General features: G+C 40.2%; 2 protein-coding genes across 4 annotated transcripts in view; one reads left to right on the top strand and one right to left on the bottom strand.

The window, feature by feature from the left end:
* Positions 1-14,546, top strand: part of LOC120372715 (guanylate cyclase soluble subunit beta-2-like) — a 41,441-nt gene extending 26,895 nt beyond the window's left edge. Inside the window, exons 10-15 of one of the 3 annotated variants that reach the window (XM_039490051.1) lie at positions 1,249-1,463; positions 1,549-1,671; positions 2,667-2,844; positions 5,471-5,681; positions 9,601-9,748; positions 14,504-14,546. In XM_039490051.1, coding sequence (XP_039345985.1) covers positions 1,249-1,463; positions 1,549-1,671; positions 2,667-2,818 — 490 coding nt within the window. In that variant the 3' untranslated portion in view covers positions 2,819-2,844; positions 5,471-5,681; positions 9,601-9,748; positions 14,504-14,546. Of the gene's footprint in view, positions 1-1,248; positions 1,464-1,548; positions 1,672-2,666; positions 2,845-3,097; positions 3,233-5,470; positions 5,682-9,600; positions 9,749-10,542; positions 10,650-14,503 lie in introns of those variants that run through there. The other 2 variants (XM_039490053.1, XM_039490052.1) reach the window with 2 other exon arrangements.
* LOC120372075 (putative coiled-coil domain-containing protein 195) lies at positions 14,393-16,735 on the bottom strand. The gene is made up of 2 exons (XM_039488791.1): positions 16,471-16,735; positions 14,393-14,658 (listed from the first exon to the last, which is right to left on the bottom strand). The coding sequence occupies exons 1-2, from the start codon at positions 16,733-16,735 to the stop codon at positions 14,393-14,395; spliced, it is 531 nt and encodes a 176-aa protein (XP_039344725.1).
* Positions 16,736-17,684: the final 949 nt, after the last annotated feature.

Genomic DNA, 17,684 nt, shown 5'->3' with positions numbered 1-17,684 from the left:
TTTTGCTGGGAAATTTTGCATTGCGTTTTAGATGTAAATCCCACTGTCTTCCATAACTTACTCAGTTTTAACTAATACTTCATTACAATAATCAGTTCTTGTAAAACAGTTTTATTTGTCCAAATTATTTTGAGGCAATTAGATTAGGGTGAAATTTACGGTCCCTGCAAAAAGACAGATTACTCTGATTCTACATTTTAGAATAAAACATTTCAAATATATTTTTCCATATCTCATGTGAATACATAATACATAATGGTGTGATTTAAAGGCTCATTAGATCATCTAGGCTGACCTACAGAGCCAAAATAAGCCATAGAGTTTCATCAGTTTATCCCTGTACTGAGCCTAACTTGTGACATAACAGTTTTATTGGGATTTATTTAGCATGAGCTACATAAACCACTGTACTTTCCCCACCCATGAGGAATACAGACTTCTCAATGCCAATAAAACCTTTATACCACACCTCCATATTGTCCATAAAATCAGAGCTTTTGTTCACTAAGAATCACTTAATTGACCCCTTTCCCTAGTTTTTGCTCTCTGTTTTCTAAAAATAAAGGACTAAACTCTGTTCATCCAAGTTTGAAGCATAATGATAATTTCTAGTATGTAATATATGAAGTTTGCCATCAGAAATACTTAGTTAAACTACATTAGGGCAGATAGGGTGACAGGGGATGGGGGGGGGGTGTAATAGGAGCCTATAAAAGAAAAAGACCCAAAAATCGGGACTGTCCCTATAAAATCAGGACATCTGGTCACTCTAAGGGCAGAAGAATTAGTCCAACCTGTGTTTTGGACAATTGCATATCATCCTATACCTGCTCTATATAAAGCTCTAATTGGCAGGTGAATCCCACCTCAGCCATTAATGTACATTTTACCATAGCTTCATGGACAGTAAGAACCTTACATATCAAGCAAGAATTTGATTTTGTTAAACCTTATTAGAATCTGAGACAAAGTTGATTAAATTCATTGACTTCAGTGAGCTTTGGATCAGGCACTTTGTGTATACATGCATAAGCAAACCATGCCTTGTTCTGAATAAAGAAAACAGTTTTAGAACAAAATCCTTCTCAGTTATTTGTAGGGAATCGCAACTCTACTACCCTGGTCTCCCCACCTGTTTTAGTTTAATTGCTGATATACACCATGCTATTCTGAGAGGAGAAGGCTAAGAATCTGATATTTTTTGCTCGATATTAGCCCCTTTTAATGTAATTGTTATTATTGTTCTAGCTGCCTAAAGGACAAAAGTTTTGAGATGACTGAAAGAGGAGAGATTGAAGTGAAGGGCAAAGGGAAAATGCATACATATTTCCTGATTAGAAACAGGACTGCAACTGAGAATGAGATCATGGGAAACCCAATAAAGGAATCAGATTCTGACCATGAATCTGTTCAGTCCTTTCATGAGTCCAGAATCAAAATGATACAAAGTTCATGTCAGCAAGGTAGAGTTGGCACAAAAGAAAACCAATTATTTCCACAGTGTTTTAATTCCAATTAAATTAAATGTTTGTTCCCATCTTCCCTCAGCTATGCAGCCCAATTCAGACCAGGATCAGCCGCCAACCATAGCAATGAAGTACATTGATAGTCCCACAGAAACACAAGCCAGTTACAAAGGAAGAAGTCAAGAAAGAATTAAGGATTTAACAGGTATTTTCTTTGTTACTGAATATTCAAATAGTGGAGTTAGAAAGCATTTGAGACTTGATCCTGCAAACTGATCATATTACTCATGTGAACAGTCATTGCTTACATACAGATGCATTATGTCAATGGGACTCCTCACATCAGTGGCTGCTTAAGGCTAACCATCCTGCACGTTGTTTGGGGCTGACCATATCCATCTTCACAGTAATCCCAGGCTTCAGGGATCGGCTAGGGAGAAAGAAGGTTACAGTGAGACTATTATGACTACCATTATCTTTAATATTTTGAAGGTCCCAGTGAAGTTGTTTCTGGGATCCCGTGCAGTGGTCAAAGCCGAGTGAAATGGGAAAGGGTGTTCTCACTTGGCACCAGCCAAGGAGGAGGGGGAGCCGCTAACCCAAACCAAGAGAGGAAAGGGCACGAGTCACCCTTGCCAGAGAGAGGATGGGGAGCTCTGATTCCTACCCCAACCTCCTATAATTTTATCCATTGGCCCCATCTCCTCAGTCTGTTTTGACCCAAGTACACTCAGGATTAATTCCTCAAACATGGGGGTCTTCTGCAAATCAGGTGCCCCCATCAATTGTGCATTCCCATAGCTCTGGAAACTGACTTGTTTGTGTTTTTCTTGGTTATGAGTGGTAAGGTTAATCAAATCTTATGCCTTAAGGAACAAGCCACTCACCTGTGGTTAGGAAGGATTTATTCCCTCATGTACAGCGTCACACAGTTTATCAGGTGCTTTATGGGGAAGTTCACATTCCTGTGAAGTTGCAGGTACTGGCCAGTGCTGGAAGCAGAATATCAGATTTGATGAATCCTGCAATCCTATGTACAGAGCAAAAATATTTTATGGCTCTTAAACGGACTAAAAAAAGTACATTTCCCTTTACCTCTGCTCTGCTCGTGTGTAACCAGTAATATAACATCCACACACCTGCCATACTGATCCATCTGTGGTCATTAAGAACTCACACAGGAGGAACATTTCTTTACAGGCAAAACACATGACGTTGAAAGCTACAGATGTCTCCATGCTGGCCAGCAGCCAGGCAGTGATCCTTATCTGCCCAACCAGGAAAGAATCAAACCAGCACCTGAAGAATCACAGAACAGAAATGTCAGATCCAATTTTTGCAATTTAATTTAAGCTGCTGACTTTTAAAGTTAAACAGGGTAAGTGCATTACAATCTACTTCATTTTGCTATCTGGGTACTGATTTTGTATAGAAATTAGTACAAGGGTTTTGTAAAAATGACATTTCTTCAGTGCTTGCAAAAAATACAAAACACTGGAGGATCTCAGGTTTTTTTATTATGGTGTTTACAAGATGCCTTGGACATGGGGTGCTCCTCTGCAAGTGCCATATTTCTCCAACTCTCCTTCCCCTTGTACCAATTGTGTTCACGTTCTTGGGTTCCCATCCAGTGATCCAAGTACATTGAGACAGGAAAGGATGGACTCGCGTGACTAGTGGCATCCCTGCTCTAATGAGCATTCATAATAAAAGACAAATGCCCTGAAGTGACACCTGCCTTGACTCCAATAGAACTGACTACTTGCCCGAGCAAGGTGAGCAGCATTTGGCCCACATCCTAACTTTGATACCAGTTTAATAACCGACATGTTCTCTGCAGGGGGATATATCGTGTCCTGGTAGCAGGGATGGACTTGGATTTAATAAAATCAGATTTCCATTTCACAATAAAGATGGTTTTTGCTTTTTAGTATTTATGGGACACACATCAGTTTACAGTTTTCATACCTGTATTTGTGCTGGACTTGGAAGACCTTGAAAGGAAACACATACTGCTGAACATAAAAGCATTTTGAGCCCAGTTCACCCCTGTGCAGAGGGCCAGTGCAAGGTCTATGCACCACTTGAGGCCTCTAAATAGGGTTTAAGTGGGATATAAGTGGATTTCAATTTATTTCTGAGCATCCCTCCCCACCTAAACAAGATAAATAAAGATCTGGAGCCCAGCAGTGGGGCATGACTTTGCTCCAGACAAGCGGTTCTTTAATTTCACTTACCTAATGCAGAAAATGAGATTCAGGCTAACTAGATGATTTACCCCCTCAGATCACATTTGATCAAAAATGGCAGAGGGAAACTACAGGCAGAGTTGCCAAAAAAGGATTTGTGACATAGGACATAGAAAGGAGCCATGATGGACATATAGACTGTGACCAAGATAGTGTATGGCAAAAATTTTCCTCTTATTGCACTGCAGCCATCCTAGTATGAATGTAACACACAGCCCCCAGTGGGGGGGGGGGTCAGCTTTAGACTCCACCCCCAAATTGATTTAAGGTCTGCAGCTGTGGATTCCTTAATTAAGTAAGTGTGTGAACGTGAATACAGTTTGATGCATTTTGAGCAAGTATGCACCAGGGTGGATAATATGGCTACCGTGCTGACATGCTCTGGGGCATCAACGTTCCACCTCTGTATACAGGTGCATCTGAGGCAAATGTTCAGGTCTCCTTTAAATACCAAAGAAGAACGTGAGACTTCTGTAAGGAATCTTCCCTCTGCAGAAAACCCAGAGGGAAGTAATGTTATTTCACCAGGTTAAACGTTTCTGTTAAATCTAAAGTAATATGACTTGCCTGGCCACGTGCCCTAGAATGTTAACGTTTTATATGCTACATCTGAGCACTATGGGAGGGTCAGAATCGAACTCCATTTTATTACTGGTATGTTTTTAAGCAGGGGCCCCCTGCTCTCTGAGAACTGTGTACTGTTTTGGTGATGGCCACACCCGCTATAGGTTACAGACCTAAGTTTTGTTATTGTGAAACTGGGCTGGTGGGTTGTTCCTTAGATCTGTGACATCTGCATTCCAAGCTACATCTTACTAAACCCCTTCTCAATCCAGATACCCTGGAGCCCCTTACTTCCCCACACAGAGAGTGGACAAACTGCTCATGTATTTATATACAAATCTCTCAAGAGACATAGAGCCTGACTCTTTTCTCATTCACACTTATTCTCACTGACACTTAATTTGAGGGAACGGCAGTGAAATCAGTGGTGTCTTGTCGGTGTAAGAGGGCAAGCTGCCCTGAAAGCATTGATCTGCCCTACTAGACAAATAGATTTAATTAGCCTTTCTCAAAGAGTCACATATGGTGGGACAGTGTTCTTGCCAATTATCCCAATTTGGACAAGACAGCTGTAAGATTTGCTAACCGTTCTGGGTCCCCTGGGCAGTTGGGAGTGAAACTCCTTTTGCTGGCAATTTTCCACTCTGGCCACTAGAAACAAGGGATCCTGAGGCTGCAGCAGTCAGCAGCTGCCTCTCTTGTTGTTCCTCAGCTGTCTTCACAGCTCCCGTTCCTCTGAGTGCCTCAATGGAGAGAGAAAAGAGGATGCACTCTCCCCAAACCCCGTAACATCAGGGCCTAGACAGCTGGAACAGTTTCAGGTCCCCTTGGTGTACGAAAGGAGACCATAGAGGGACAGAAGAGGAATGAGAGATCCCACAGGCAACTATCCAGCAGGAGAAGGGACAGATCCTCAAGTAGGGAGTGGAGAAAGGGGTGGGCAGCTTAACAGGAAGAGAAAGAGAGAGTGGGTTGGCAGGGGAAAGAGAAAAGGAACCCACCACAGAGTTGTGGCAGAGAAGGAAGTGGGAAGACATCACAGGTGCCCAAGAGAGAGAGGAAAGAATGGGGGTGGAGGAGTGTCCCAAGAGAGATGCGAGTTAGGGGAGCAGGCTGCCTTGCTCTCCCTGACTGATTTTCATCAAAAAGATGCCTTCATGCTGTGTAGTCCTTTAAAAATCTTTCTTCCAGGTAACCAGCTATCAGTCATCTCCTTGCTAGGAGGTGTGAGGATGCAAGAGTCAGCGCATCCCACAGCAGCAAGGGGGCTGGGCAGAGTGCGGGGCTCCACTGTGGAAGGGAAATAGTGCATGAATGGCTGAATAATGTCATCTGCCCCTTCTCCAGCTTGGAAGATCACACAACTGCATCACCCAAGAAGACCCCTCTAGTCCAGCAGCCAGTAAGGCAAATTTGATATATACTAGGTCATTTTCCACTGAAAACACTGTGAATGTTTAAGATGTGAAATATTTTAAATGCCAGTAACTAGTCCAATTCTGAGCACTATTGAATCATTTATTCCCCGGGTTCTCAAACTGGGGGTCGGGATCTCTGTTTTAATGGGGTCGCCACGGCTGGTGTTAGACCTGCTGGGGCCCAGGACTGAAGCCAAAGCCCAAGGGCTTCAGCCTGAGGGGTGGGGCTCAGTTTACAGACACCCCCCGAGACCAGGATTGAAGCCCTTGGGTTTCAGCTTTGCCCTCCTCCCCCCATCCGGGGCGACGGGGCTGGGCTCAGGCTTCGGTCCCCCTTTTTGGGGTCGTGTAGTATTTTTTGTTGTCAGGAGGGGGTCACAGTGCAATGAAGTTTGAGAACTGCTGATTTATTCTGTTAAGTTTTATTTCATGCTGTGTGTGTGTGTGTGTGTGTGTGTCTCTCTCTCTCTGTGTATTTTAAATGTACATGGGCAATGGCTTCAGTATGTACTCTCTTATACAAAGTCCTTCTAATGTCTCTCATCCAGAGAGCCATCCAAGATATCCTATGGGCACCTGGTTTTTAAAAATAAATTATAGCTGCACATCATCACATGTTCTTGAAGCAACAAATACCGCTAAAGATGTTGAGATAAAGGGGACTAGACACACAAATTAAATACTTTGGGTTTTACTTCACTATTCATGATTTTTTTACAAACACTATGGAAAGTTAGTGCAGGTTTGTGCTCCTAAATCAACTAAGTGCTTTTGAAAATCCCACCCATAGTGTCTTACAAAAGAATCAAAACTTATTGCTAAAAAAGAACCTGGGGTAAAATTTTCAAAAGCACCTAGAGGAGTGAGGCACTTTTGACATTTTTTACCCATAATTAACAATGTAATTTCAAGTAGAACTGGGAAAACAGTCCCAAACTCTCAAAACCTTCCCATTTTTCAGTAACTTTTTCATTGGTTCTGTTCCCCTCACCCCACTTTTCTATCCACTTCTTATGAACATTGAAGCAATAACATTTTATACTGGCAAAAATGTTCAAGGAAATTTAATTTCTAGGTTGCAGCCATACTATTTATTACTTCTACTGTGAACAGAGCCCCATTGTGCTAGGGAATGAGCATACACATAGTAGGAAACAGTCTCAGCTCCAATGACCTTACAATTTAAATAGACTTTGGAAAAAGACTGAGAAAAGAAATCTGATTGCCACTTTACAGATAGGAAACCAAGGTACAGAGAGATTAAGGATGAGATTTTCAATGTTGTGTAAGGGATTTGGATGCCCAGTTCTCATTAAGCCTGGGATATTCAAAGGAATCTAAGGATGTTAGATCACAAGGATACAATTTTCAGAAATACCTACGTGACATAGGAGTCTAAATCCCAGTTTCAAAAGGAAGACAGGCAGTGACTTTCATAAACAAACATTTTAATTTAGATTCCACATTAAAAGAAAAAAATTCTAATTGATTCAGGAGAAAAAAATCAGAAAACCAGTGAAACATTTGAACTGAAACAAAACTTTTTATTTGTTTTTAATTTATCTGTGCAAAATAGTTCCTATTTTTCAACCAGCCTAACTGAGTTCTTTTAAAAGCATCACCCTACATTTTCAAGTAACTTATATTTAAATATACAGGAGAAGGGAACACTCAAATGAATAATAATAAAAAAAACATTGTAGAAGCAGAAACTCGTATTGATCTAAAGAAGTCAAACTTGAACTGCTCAAATAATTAGGCAAAAGATTTGCAATAGTTATGTGAAACCCTTGGCCAGAAATACAGCCCCTTTCAAAGGGCCGGTGACTAAAGCTTAGTAAATAATTCACACTGTATATTTTATTTGATGAATTTAGACTTTTTCCATTTATATTTGATGAGCAGCCCACGGTTCTTGCAGATGTATTCATTATTCAAAATCATTTGCCAAATAATTTATACAAATAATTCTTAGTTTTTAGCTCATTCACATGCAAATCACTGTCAGCATGCACAATCTGACATTTAAATTCAAGCTGCGTTGGTTAGCTCTGGTTGAGCCCACTGGTCATGAGGCATTGTTAGTGTTCTGTTGCTCTGATTCAGGAAAGCACTTAAGCATGTCCTAAAGTCTCACTGATTAGGGATGCTTTCCACATTCTGAGTCTGACTGGATGTACACTTAGAATCTAGTTTCTGGTGAGAGAAAGCTTGTGTTTCCAAATATAACAATTCACTTTCAGCAAATATTTTCTAAAACTAGCTGTTCATTAGGCTGTCCTGCCACTAAACTTATTTGCAGGCATATTCACAAATCATGAACAAATGGAGCCAAAAGGAAATCAGTTTTTTATTAGAGTGACTATCTGTGGAAAGTTTTTGAGCTATTCACCCAGTTCTACTGGCAACATTACAAAGCAGCTATAGTGGATCCAAACAGAACATGAAAAACAACATGAGCAGGGAGATCACACAATCTCATCCCAGTGAGAATATAAAAGATTTTTTTCTAAAAATGACAAACTAAACTTTAAAATTTCAGAAATGAGACATGGTGAGAAACTTTTTTACAAGAACACGTTTAGCTGAATGTAAATTGATGGAGTAAACTCTCAGTCATTACTCTTAAAATATTCAGATAAGTATGTTGTTTAAGTGCAGTCAATTGGAATAAATTCCTTCTGTATGTATATTAACACCGCCTCTTCGTGTTTATGGTTTGTGATATGCATACGCCTGGACAGTGTATAGAGAAATAGGAATGTATGTGCAATATTTCCAGTTTGTAAATATTTGTAGCCAAATTAAACAATGCTTTGGCAATGTCTATTTCTTTAAATAACTGGAGCTGGGTGAATAGTTCACAATAAATAATGTACTTGATGAGTTTTTCCTCTTTTCCTTGTCATGAATTGTCCCCCTTTCTCTTTTTCTCACATTTTCTTTGTATTTGAAGTTATTTGCTGAATATTTTCAGCAAATAATTCTTGATCTGGAGCTTGTTCATAAGTAATTCACTGCAAGCATTTGATATTCAGAATTCCAGCTGTTTTGATTGAACACATGGTATGTTTCTGGTCTCTGATCAGATGAGCATAACTTAGAATCGGGCTCTTGATCACATTTTCATATTACGGTCTTACATGGTTTCTATTCTCTCAATAGTCGCTTAATGCAATTTCAGTGAACATTCCTGTCAGTACCTCATGTGCTAGAATATTCACAGAAAATGAGTAAAAAAAGAATATTGACAGTCAAGGTGAAGGTCTATAAAAATTCAAATGAATGTTAACATATTATTCTCAACATAGAAGCCCAACTATATTTCTGTTATAAGGTTTTACAGCTTCATATACAGAAAAACTCGCTGGTTCTTTAACTCTTTCTATTTTGTGATTTGCAATATATACTTTTCTAGCAATGGGAACAACAACAAAACATAAGAAATAGTGTTGCATGGTAACAGTGACACTGCAACAAATGCTATTTAAAAGTAGTTCTTGAGGTATGTGGATCTTGCAAAAAATATACTTGGTGGTGGTATATTTGTTACCAAAGGGTTTCAACATAGTACACAGGCTTCTGACAGGTTTTGTCATGGCTTCCATTTCCTTCCTAAACAACAGGCCAGTGACCTGGAACACAGTCTTAGTGAGTCTCTGAAGGCATCCTGCCAAAGCACTTTGCAGAAACATAACCTGACACGCAACTATCATTTAAGGCTAGTTTATCTCAAGAATCAATGGGCCTTTAAAAATTCACCAGCTCACAGATCCTTTTCAGTAATGGTGCTTAACTGTTTTGTGTCCTGATTTTGTGAGCATTTGAAAGAACCTTGATTTTCGGAATAAGATGACATGTCCATTGGTAACAGGAACCTAACCGCCTTTACTTTACCCCTAGAGGAAAATGAGAAAGAATTATGAGTTGCTATGAATGTACAGTTTGTGCAGAAAACAGCAAGAAAAGGGAAAATCCCCCAAAGCGACGTACCACTTGTATACAAAACGGCATACAGACTTAGTGAACAAATGACTGCATCATCTGTCAGGTGTGTGCTCCTCATACCTGTGTGTGTTCATACATCTGCATACTCTTTCAATGGTCTTACACTTGTGCACAGAAAGGTCCAACTATTGGAAGCGTGCAGACAGGTATAAAATGTTTTAAGGTACACAGACAGTTGCAACTTCCAACTACATATGTGCATCCTCAATTTTGTTCACACAAGTGAATACCCGGTAGAAATTAAAACATACCCCTTCAAATGTTCAGAAATCAGACATCTGGAGAATATATGATCAAGTTATCTCTCTCCCTACCCACCAGTCCTTTGCTGTAAATGTCACCTTTCCTCTGTCCTTCAAGGTAACAGGAGAAAAGAAAATAATGAAAACCGTAAAATGGTTTTTCTCCAATAGTTATTGTAGGATAAAATATGCCCCAGAGCAGACGTCCTGAACAACTCCCTTTGCTCTACTTAAATTCAACCAAAGCCTTGCATTATGGGTGAAATTCATCTCTATGGAGAAGGATACCATCCACACCTATGAACCACTTAAGTCCTACTTAAGTCTTCAAAATAGGACTTAAGTGGTGTATAGTCATTATAGTCCTGAATGTTACCCTAAAGGCTTATATCACCTTTAAGTGGTGCAAAAGGTCTCATGTGAGCCTTCTGCACTCAGGTCAATTTGATGAGTTAAAGAGTAATTTTGATCATACAAGCTATATTGCATTATGCAAATAGCCATTTCCAGGTGTATAAAGCACATGGCTATCACTTGTAAGCTAGAGTGATCTTTCAACTTGTGTATTAATCACCTTTCTGTAACTTGTACACAGATGGAGAATACATCTATCATGGCAAGATGAATGCTAAGGGCTAGGGACTGTGCCATATCCCTGAATATGGGATGAATATGGGATGCTGTGTAGATGCATTGACCCAGATGCTGCTTGATCACAGTTTGTACCACAGGATGTACAATCACGCCCCCAATCTCTGGAGTGCAGGGCAGTATGCAGCCTTCTCTTCCTGCTCTGCCCTTCCCCACACACTTTGGAGCAGTGTGCACATGGGATTGCACCTCAAGTCAAGGTTTGCTTCTGCAGTTTAATAAAGGGAACCGTTTTTATAACCTGCTCCATGTGTGACACTTTGCTGCAAGTCAGTGGAAAATCTGCACACAGCATGCATGCAGAATGGCACCTGTGAATGATTCAGAACAGGCTTTTGTATACTTTGTAGTTTTACTATAAATCCAAGAGCCATGAGACATCTTCCAATGAGTCTTTTGCTTTCTTACAGTAACCTATCATATTTGCTTTGCAAAATGTCTATTTTCCAGTACTGATTGAGATCTGTGGATCAAAAGCACTATTTACATGCCAAATATTAATGTTTAGTCACAGTATTATTAATTTTTTACAACAACTTTAAGAAATTGCCACACCAGATAAGACAAAATCTAGTCCCCAGTCCAGCATCTTGTCTCTGACCATACTTTCAGAGGAAGGTGCAAGAAACCCCCATGGTGAACAACGAATGGAATAGCTTGTAAAAATTATGCATAATTAGCTTGTGGAACTCATTGCCACAAAATATCATTGATACTATGAGTGTACTAGGATTACAGAAAATATTAGACATTTACATGGGTAGTGGGAACGTCCACAATCATGACAAAAATATTTAAAAAAATAAGTGACAAAGCTTTGTGATTCAGGGCATAAGCCAATCACCAAACTAATTGGGGTTGTGAAGAAACTTCCTCATAAGTTAAGATATTCCATATTGTGTTGGGGGTACAGTTAAAGACTTAGGCCTACCCGAATAAGCCCCTCAAAATGCAACAGGCAAAATTGCTGACAAGACTTTCTAATAATTTACAAGCATATGTGCTAACTTTGAGCAAAAGTCCCCAAAAACATGTGTTTGGGAAAAATAATGATATGCTGACATTAGGGCATGTTGTTCCTCATAAATTTCCTATTCAAATAAAAAAAAATACTTCAGGATGCTACATGTGTACTGAACTATGATACGAAAAGATGGACAATTGCTGAATGGTAAAAATGAAGGTTACATTTTGTTAGTTTAAAGTTACTAGTTCATGACAATGTATGCTGCATGGTAAAGGATAATTGAGTTGTGTTGATGATTTGTATAACATAGAATGGAGAATGAAAAACAAACTATGAAAGTTTGGGTAAATTTGTAAGGGGTATATGGAATGATAGATGACACAAAAGGACAAATTAATGTATACAAACCAAATGGACAAGGGCCCAAACTGGAGAACACCGGCCCAGAGATAGAATTGACCATCATGAAGTAGAGATCCTCACTATCCCCTGGAACCCCTACCTGTTCCGTCTTATCTTATTGTCTGTCATATGTATATGATCAGAAACGATAAGTGACAATAACTTTGTCAGAACATTTATAAATAAAGGCTAAACATTGATTAAGCCTAAATTGGGTGGACTTGTGCCTCCTTTTCCCATCTTACAATTGTTTCCTGCGACTTCTTTTGAAACAGCCAGCACGGGCTACTGATCAAAGATAGGATACTATACTAGATGGACCATTGCTCTGAACTGGTATGGAAGTTCCTATGTTCTCAAAAGCAGTAATAAAATAGTCAATACTACTACTTTGACTAACAATTAGTTATATAGCAATTTTTAACCATGGACCCCAAAGCATTTGTTAAGAAATATCTATTTTTCATCTTTTACCTTTTCACTTTCATCAAATGTTCCCTTTTTCTTGGATTATGAGAAAGGGTAAATATCTTCTCTATGCCATTCATTGTTTTGTGCACCCCTTTCATGTACCCACTTATTCATATCCTCTCTAAACTAAACAGCCACAGGGTGAACAGTTCAGAAACACTTAAAGTCCCACTGAAAAGAGACTACGTCACAACTGACTTTCAGTAAGACTCAGGTTGAAATCAATGGGAGGTAGATGCCTAGGCACTTTTGAAAATCCCATAGGTGCCTAGGTGCATCTTTAGGTACTGTGACAAAGCTCTGTCCTTGTCTCCGTGGGTCCTGTGTTTCCTGACGGATTTCGCTAGCCTCAGAGGCTCACTGTGACCCTCCCCTTAACCCTTCTCTCTCTAGAGACAAGGGTCACAGTCTACTGAGCCATTTTCATCATAAGCCAGCGAGGGAGGTGAGGAGAAGCTATCCTCCCTTGCACAGACTCTGTTGTCTCTCAGTCTCAGTGATTAATCAGGGGGCAAAGTGGGGGGAGGGTGAGCCCGGGCCTGCCCTCTACTCTGGGCTGGTAGCTGATCTTTTAGGAACAGGACACGTACAATTCCTTGGGCAACTTCCCCACAGCAGTCCCCACTTCCTCAAGCTCCCCTTCACCCTTACCTCAGGGCCTGCTTCCTTGTACCTAGTATGGTGTTACAGCTCCGTCTCTCCAACAGCACAACTTCTCACAGCTCCTGACATGCACGCCCACCTGACTAACTGGGAAGCTTTTTAACTAGTTTCAGCCAGCCCCTGATTGCCTTCAGGTGTCCCAATCAACGTAGCAAGCTCCACTGCCTTCTGGAAAGATCTTAATTGGCCCCAGGTGTCTTAACTGACCTGGAGCAGCTGCCATTTACTTATCCTGGTACCAGGGATTTGTTTAACCTGGGGCTAATATATCTATCTCCCCTCTATAGCCATCTGGCCTTGCCCGTCACAGTACATAAATACCTTTTAAAAAATTGGCCCTAAGTGACATTTTAAAATGGGACTTATGCACTTTGTATATTTTACCACCGGTCTTTTTCAGCCTTTCATACACAAGGCTTTCTGTGCTTGTAGGTATTTTTGTTACTCACCTCCGGACTCCTAGTTCTACTATTAATTCTTTTTAGCATAGGATGACCAGAACTGAAGATGTTATTCTAGCTGAATGCATTTATATAATGACATTATAATATTTCCAGTATTATTTTTTATCATACTCTTTAGCCATCCTAACTACTTTTGTGTACATTTTTGATTGCTGCCTTATATTGGAGTGGTTTTCACTGAGCAGTGGATAGTGACACCCAAGACTTGTTTCTGAGCAATTATAGTTCATTTAGTACCTAGCAAAGTGTATGAGTAGTCTTCTCAAGGTGCAAAGTCAACCTATAATGCTTCACATGACAGGGAAGAATAATATTATAAAGTTTAAAAAAATTTCCTTATGCTTTTCATTCAAATAGAAAAATATGGCTTATCTTGTCAGAACAACACACCAATGTACAAAACTCCCATTGATTTCAATGGTGCCAAAATTTCACCTCTTTTTTTATTTGCAATTTGTATTTTTAGTTAGGCGGGAAGTCCTGCATTGAAACCAATAGGAGTTTTGCCTTTGACCTCACTGAGAACAGGCCTAGGCCCCTTATCCGTTACAGAATTTCCCCCTGTGCCTCACATACATTTCACAAATTATCCTCATAATAAAGAACTTTGAATTCAAAGTACCACCCACAATTATTATCAAATCAAGTGGAGATAACACTGCTAAGCTACCTATACTTTAAAGGTAGGGTTACCAGATAGCAACTGTGAAAAAACTGGACAGGGGTTGGGGGGCAATAGGTGCCTAAATAAGAAAAAGTCCCCAAAAAACAGGACTGTCCCTTTAAAAATGGGACATCTGGTCACCCTGTTTAAAGGTAAATATTACCTACCTGCATTTATAAACATGCTCTTGAAAAGATCTCCTTTTGCTAGAATTATTGCTGGAGAAGCAATCGGCTGGAATTTTTGCAGATCCTTTTTCTTCTTCATTCATTAGTTGCATCACCGAGGAGCCTGCTGGTGGTTTGACAATTCCCTGCACCTCCAGGATTCTGTTACTTGGATGTCTCTTCTCAGCTTTGTGGTGTTTGTGTCCAGAAAAAGATTGCACAGAGGAAGAAATGGAATAACGCCTAACAATCATACTATTACCTGTGTAGCAGATACAAAATCAGAGTTAAAATCAAATTAAATATCCGCATCTGCTTCATAGACTTAATATATGGAAACTAAAAACCAATAGCAAAATGATTAAGTCCTGCATGATAAAAAAAATATATTTGAGGAAGATTTTCCTAAGCAGAAGTGGCAGTTAGGAGCACTTGGTCATGGAGAGTTATGTGCTATTTGTGCTATTGCTGGGTCGCTGGGACTACTGGAGTCAGTAGGACTACTCATATGAGTAACTGGTGATCAGTAGGAGTATGGGGTTCAGAATCTGGCTCAGAGATACACAGCTGTTTAAGCACAAGAGCAGGCCATGAGCCCTTATGTTTGGAATGATGATGCCATCTGATTGTGTGTAAATTTTATTAACAAAGTTTAAGATTTTATTTTCAACATTAACAATATTTGAGGGGAACCAAAGGGGTTAAACACACTCTTTTTTGAAAACACCCCTTTCCTTCAAGAAATATAGATGTGGGGAAGCAGGGTAGCTGGAAAACTTCTTGCTCACCAATTCAAGCCCTTGAAAGAGCAGCTAACAATTCCCAAGCTATTTCCCAAATATGTACCCTTTTAAGGGCCTGATCCAAAGCCCTTTGAAATACATAGGAGTCTTTCCATTGAGTTCAATGGGCTTTGGATCAGATCTTAAGTTATTCAATTCCATGCAGTCATCACTTGTACTTAAATAAATTAATGTCCTTTGACCCTACCACCTTTCCATCAATTTATCTCCTTATATTATTTTTATGTATGTTCTTCCTAACTTAAACCTGTGCTCTCTAGGGTCACTTCATCATGGGCATGGACCTTAGCCCGTCAGGTGGTAAACAAACCTGCTGGACGGCGACCTCTGAAAGGGGTCATGTGGAGAATGTGGTGACACAATTATTATTATTTATCCATACCCAGTCATGGATTAGGGACCCATTGGGCTAAGTACCGTGTAAACATATAATAAAAAGAGGATAGGCCTTAATTAGACATTTTTGTACAAGGACCTGCTCCTGCAAACCAAGCGTAAATGTGTACAGTATCCAGTTCTACATATTTGTATGTCAGCAAATGTACTGTCTTTTGCAGTAAATCCTGCTCAATTAACTCACAGGTGAGTTAACTCACACACTGACATCAGTAAGACTACTACAGATAAAGAGAATAAGGCTTATTTGTGCTCTTTTCTGAGGAAATGAGACAGGATGAAGTGTTCTTATTGTCATTCTCTCCCTCTTGCATACAGGTGCACACAGAACATACCAAGCATAACACATATTGGGCACGATTCTAACCTCACACTGATTTTTACGCTGGCTTCAGTGGAGTTATACCTGATTTGTCAGTGGGTAAGTGAGGTCAGATTCAGATTCATTGCATATATTGTTAATCCTATTGTGCCTGAGAACTCCAGTCAGGGGTAAGGGCCCCATTGTACTAGACACGGAACTAATAACCACCACACCGACAGAGCCTTCCCCAGAGAAAGCACAATATTAGGCCAAATCTTACTCAAAGACAGTGGAACTATTCAGTGGGCCCTGATCCAGCAAAGCACTTAACCAAGTGCTTGACATTGAGTACTTGGGCAGTCACTGAAGGGCTCAAAGTTAAGTCCACGTTTAAGTGCTTTGCTAGATCGGGGTCTTGATGAAGGCCAGAGGGTTTCACTCATGTTGGCGAAGTACATAACAATGGCAGATTGCCAGTCTCTGTAGGTAAATAACTGCAGAACTTTGTGATCCTTGAATGAAAGCTAAGTGCAAAGTAATAATATCAATAGTAATCGTGACTCTTCAGTACCTTTCTGTTCCTGCAGTGCCAGAGCCGAGCTGGCTGAGACATTCCTATGCAGGGCCACTGGAGAAGTGACCCTCTCTTCCCCTGAATCAGTGAGGCTTCTGGCTTCCCCATGTCCAAGTTCTCCTCTTGCTCCTTCCTCCCAGTTAGCTGCCCTCTGTCCGCTGAATTTCAGTTCCACCCGAAGGGCCCTATTTTCTCTCTCCAGCTTGTTGATCTCAGAGCGCATTTCCCGGATGACCCGTATGAGCTGCGTGTTTCCCTCCATGACCCTCTCCCTGCAGCAGGTCCCCAGCTCCTCCCCAAGCAGCTAAGGCAAGTGCTGCTTGTGCAGAAGAGAAACCATTAATCCAGTGTGGCGGGCTCATCCTGCACTTAAATACATGTGAACAATAGGATCCCTCTTTGCCATCTTTCACCACCCAGAGAGCTTGGATTAAACTGTCAAACTCTTCAGAGAGCCCAAATGATTTATTCATTCAGGGTTTCATTTTTCACCACTGAGCTTTTCATTTTGTCATTTACTTTTACACAAGTCAATTACATTTCCATATTGCAGCATTATTAGAAAAACTTATGGGTAAGATCCAAACAAGGATTCCTTTCCCTTCCACTTACCTCAAGCCATCACTTTAAGTTTTCCCCCAAGAGAGGGGTGTTTCTCCAGCAGGACCCTGGAGATCTGTTTCCTCATCTGGTTTCTAAGGGCCACTGAATGCTTCAGATAGGGGTTTGTCTGGACATCAAAACAATTAATCTCTTCACTGCCACGTGGTGAATTATTTATTTCCGCTTTCAGCATTTGGCAACCTCTCACTTCTCAGAGAATTAAGTTAAAATTCCCACTTAGAATTAAAACAATAAAACAAACAAAATGCTCCCAACTCAAAGTACCATGAGCTGTGATAAAACAGCAGGCAAACTAAAGTTATTCCTGATAGGATAGTCTTTATTTCACTACCCCCTCACTACTCCTTATTGTTTGCTTTGGGAAGTTTGCCTGAACAAAGCCTGGGCAATGTAAGGAGAGACAGATCAAACATGAATCTTGCAGTAGAAAAGAAACACAAGACTTTGCTCTGCTTTCATTACTGGTCCTTAAAGCTGTTTCTCTGCTGGAAATAAAAAGCTAAAACCTCATAAAGCACATTGTGAAACATCAATTTTCCTTCCCTAATTTTACATTAATATTTCAACATTAGAGAACTGTCAAACCT

Source organism: Mauremys reevesii, linkage group 9 (genome assembly GCF_016161935.1).
Source record: "Mauremys reevesii isolate NIE-2019 linkage group 9, ASM1616193v1, whole genome shotgun sequence".
Lineage (NCBI taxonomy): Eukaryota > Metazoa > Chordata > Testudines > Geoemydidae > Mauremys > Mauremys reevesii.
This window is presented reverse-complemented; position numbering and strand designations above follow the sequence as displayed.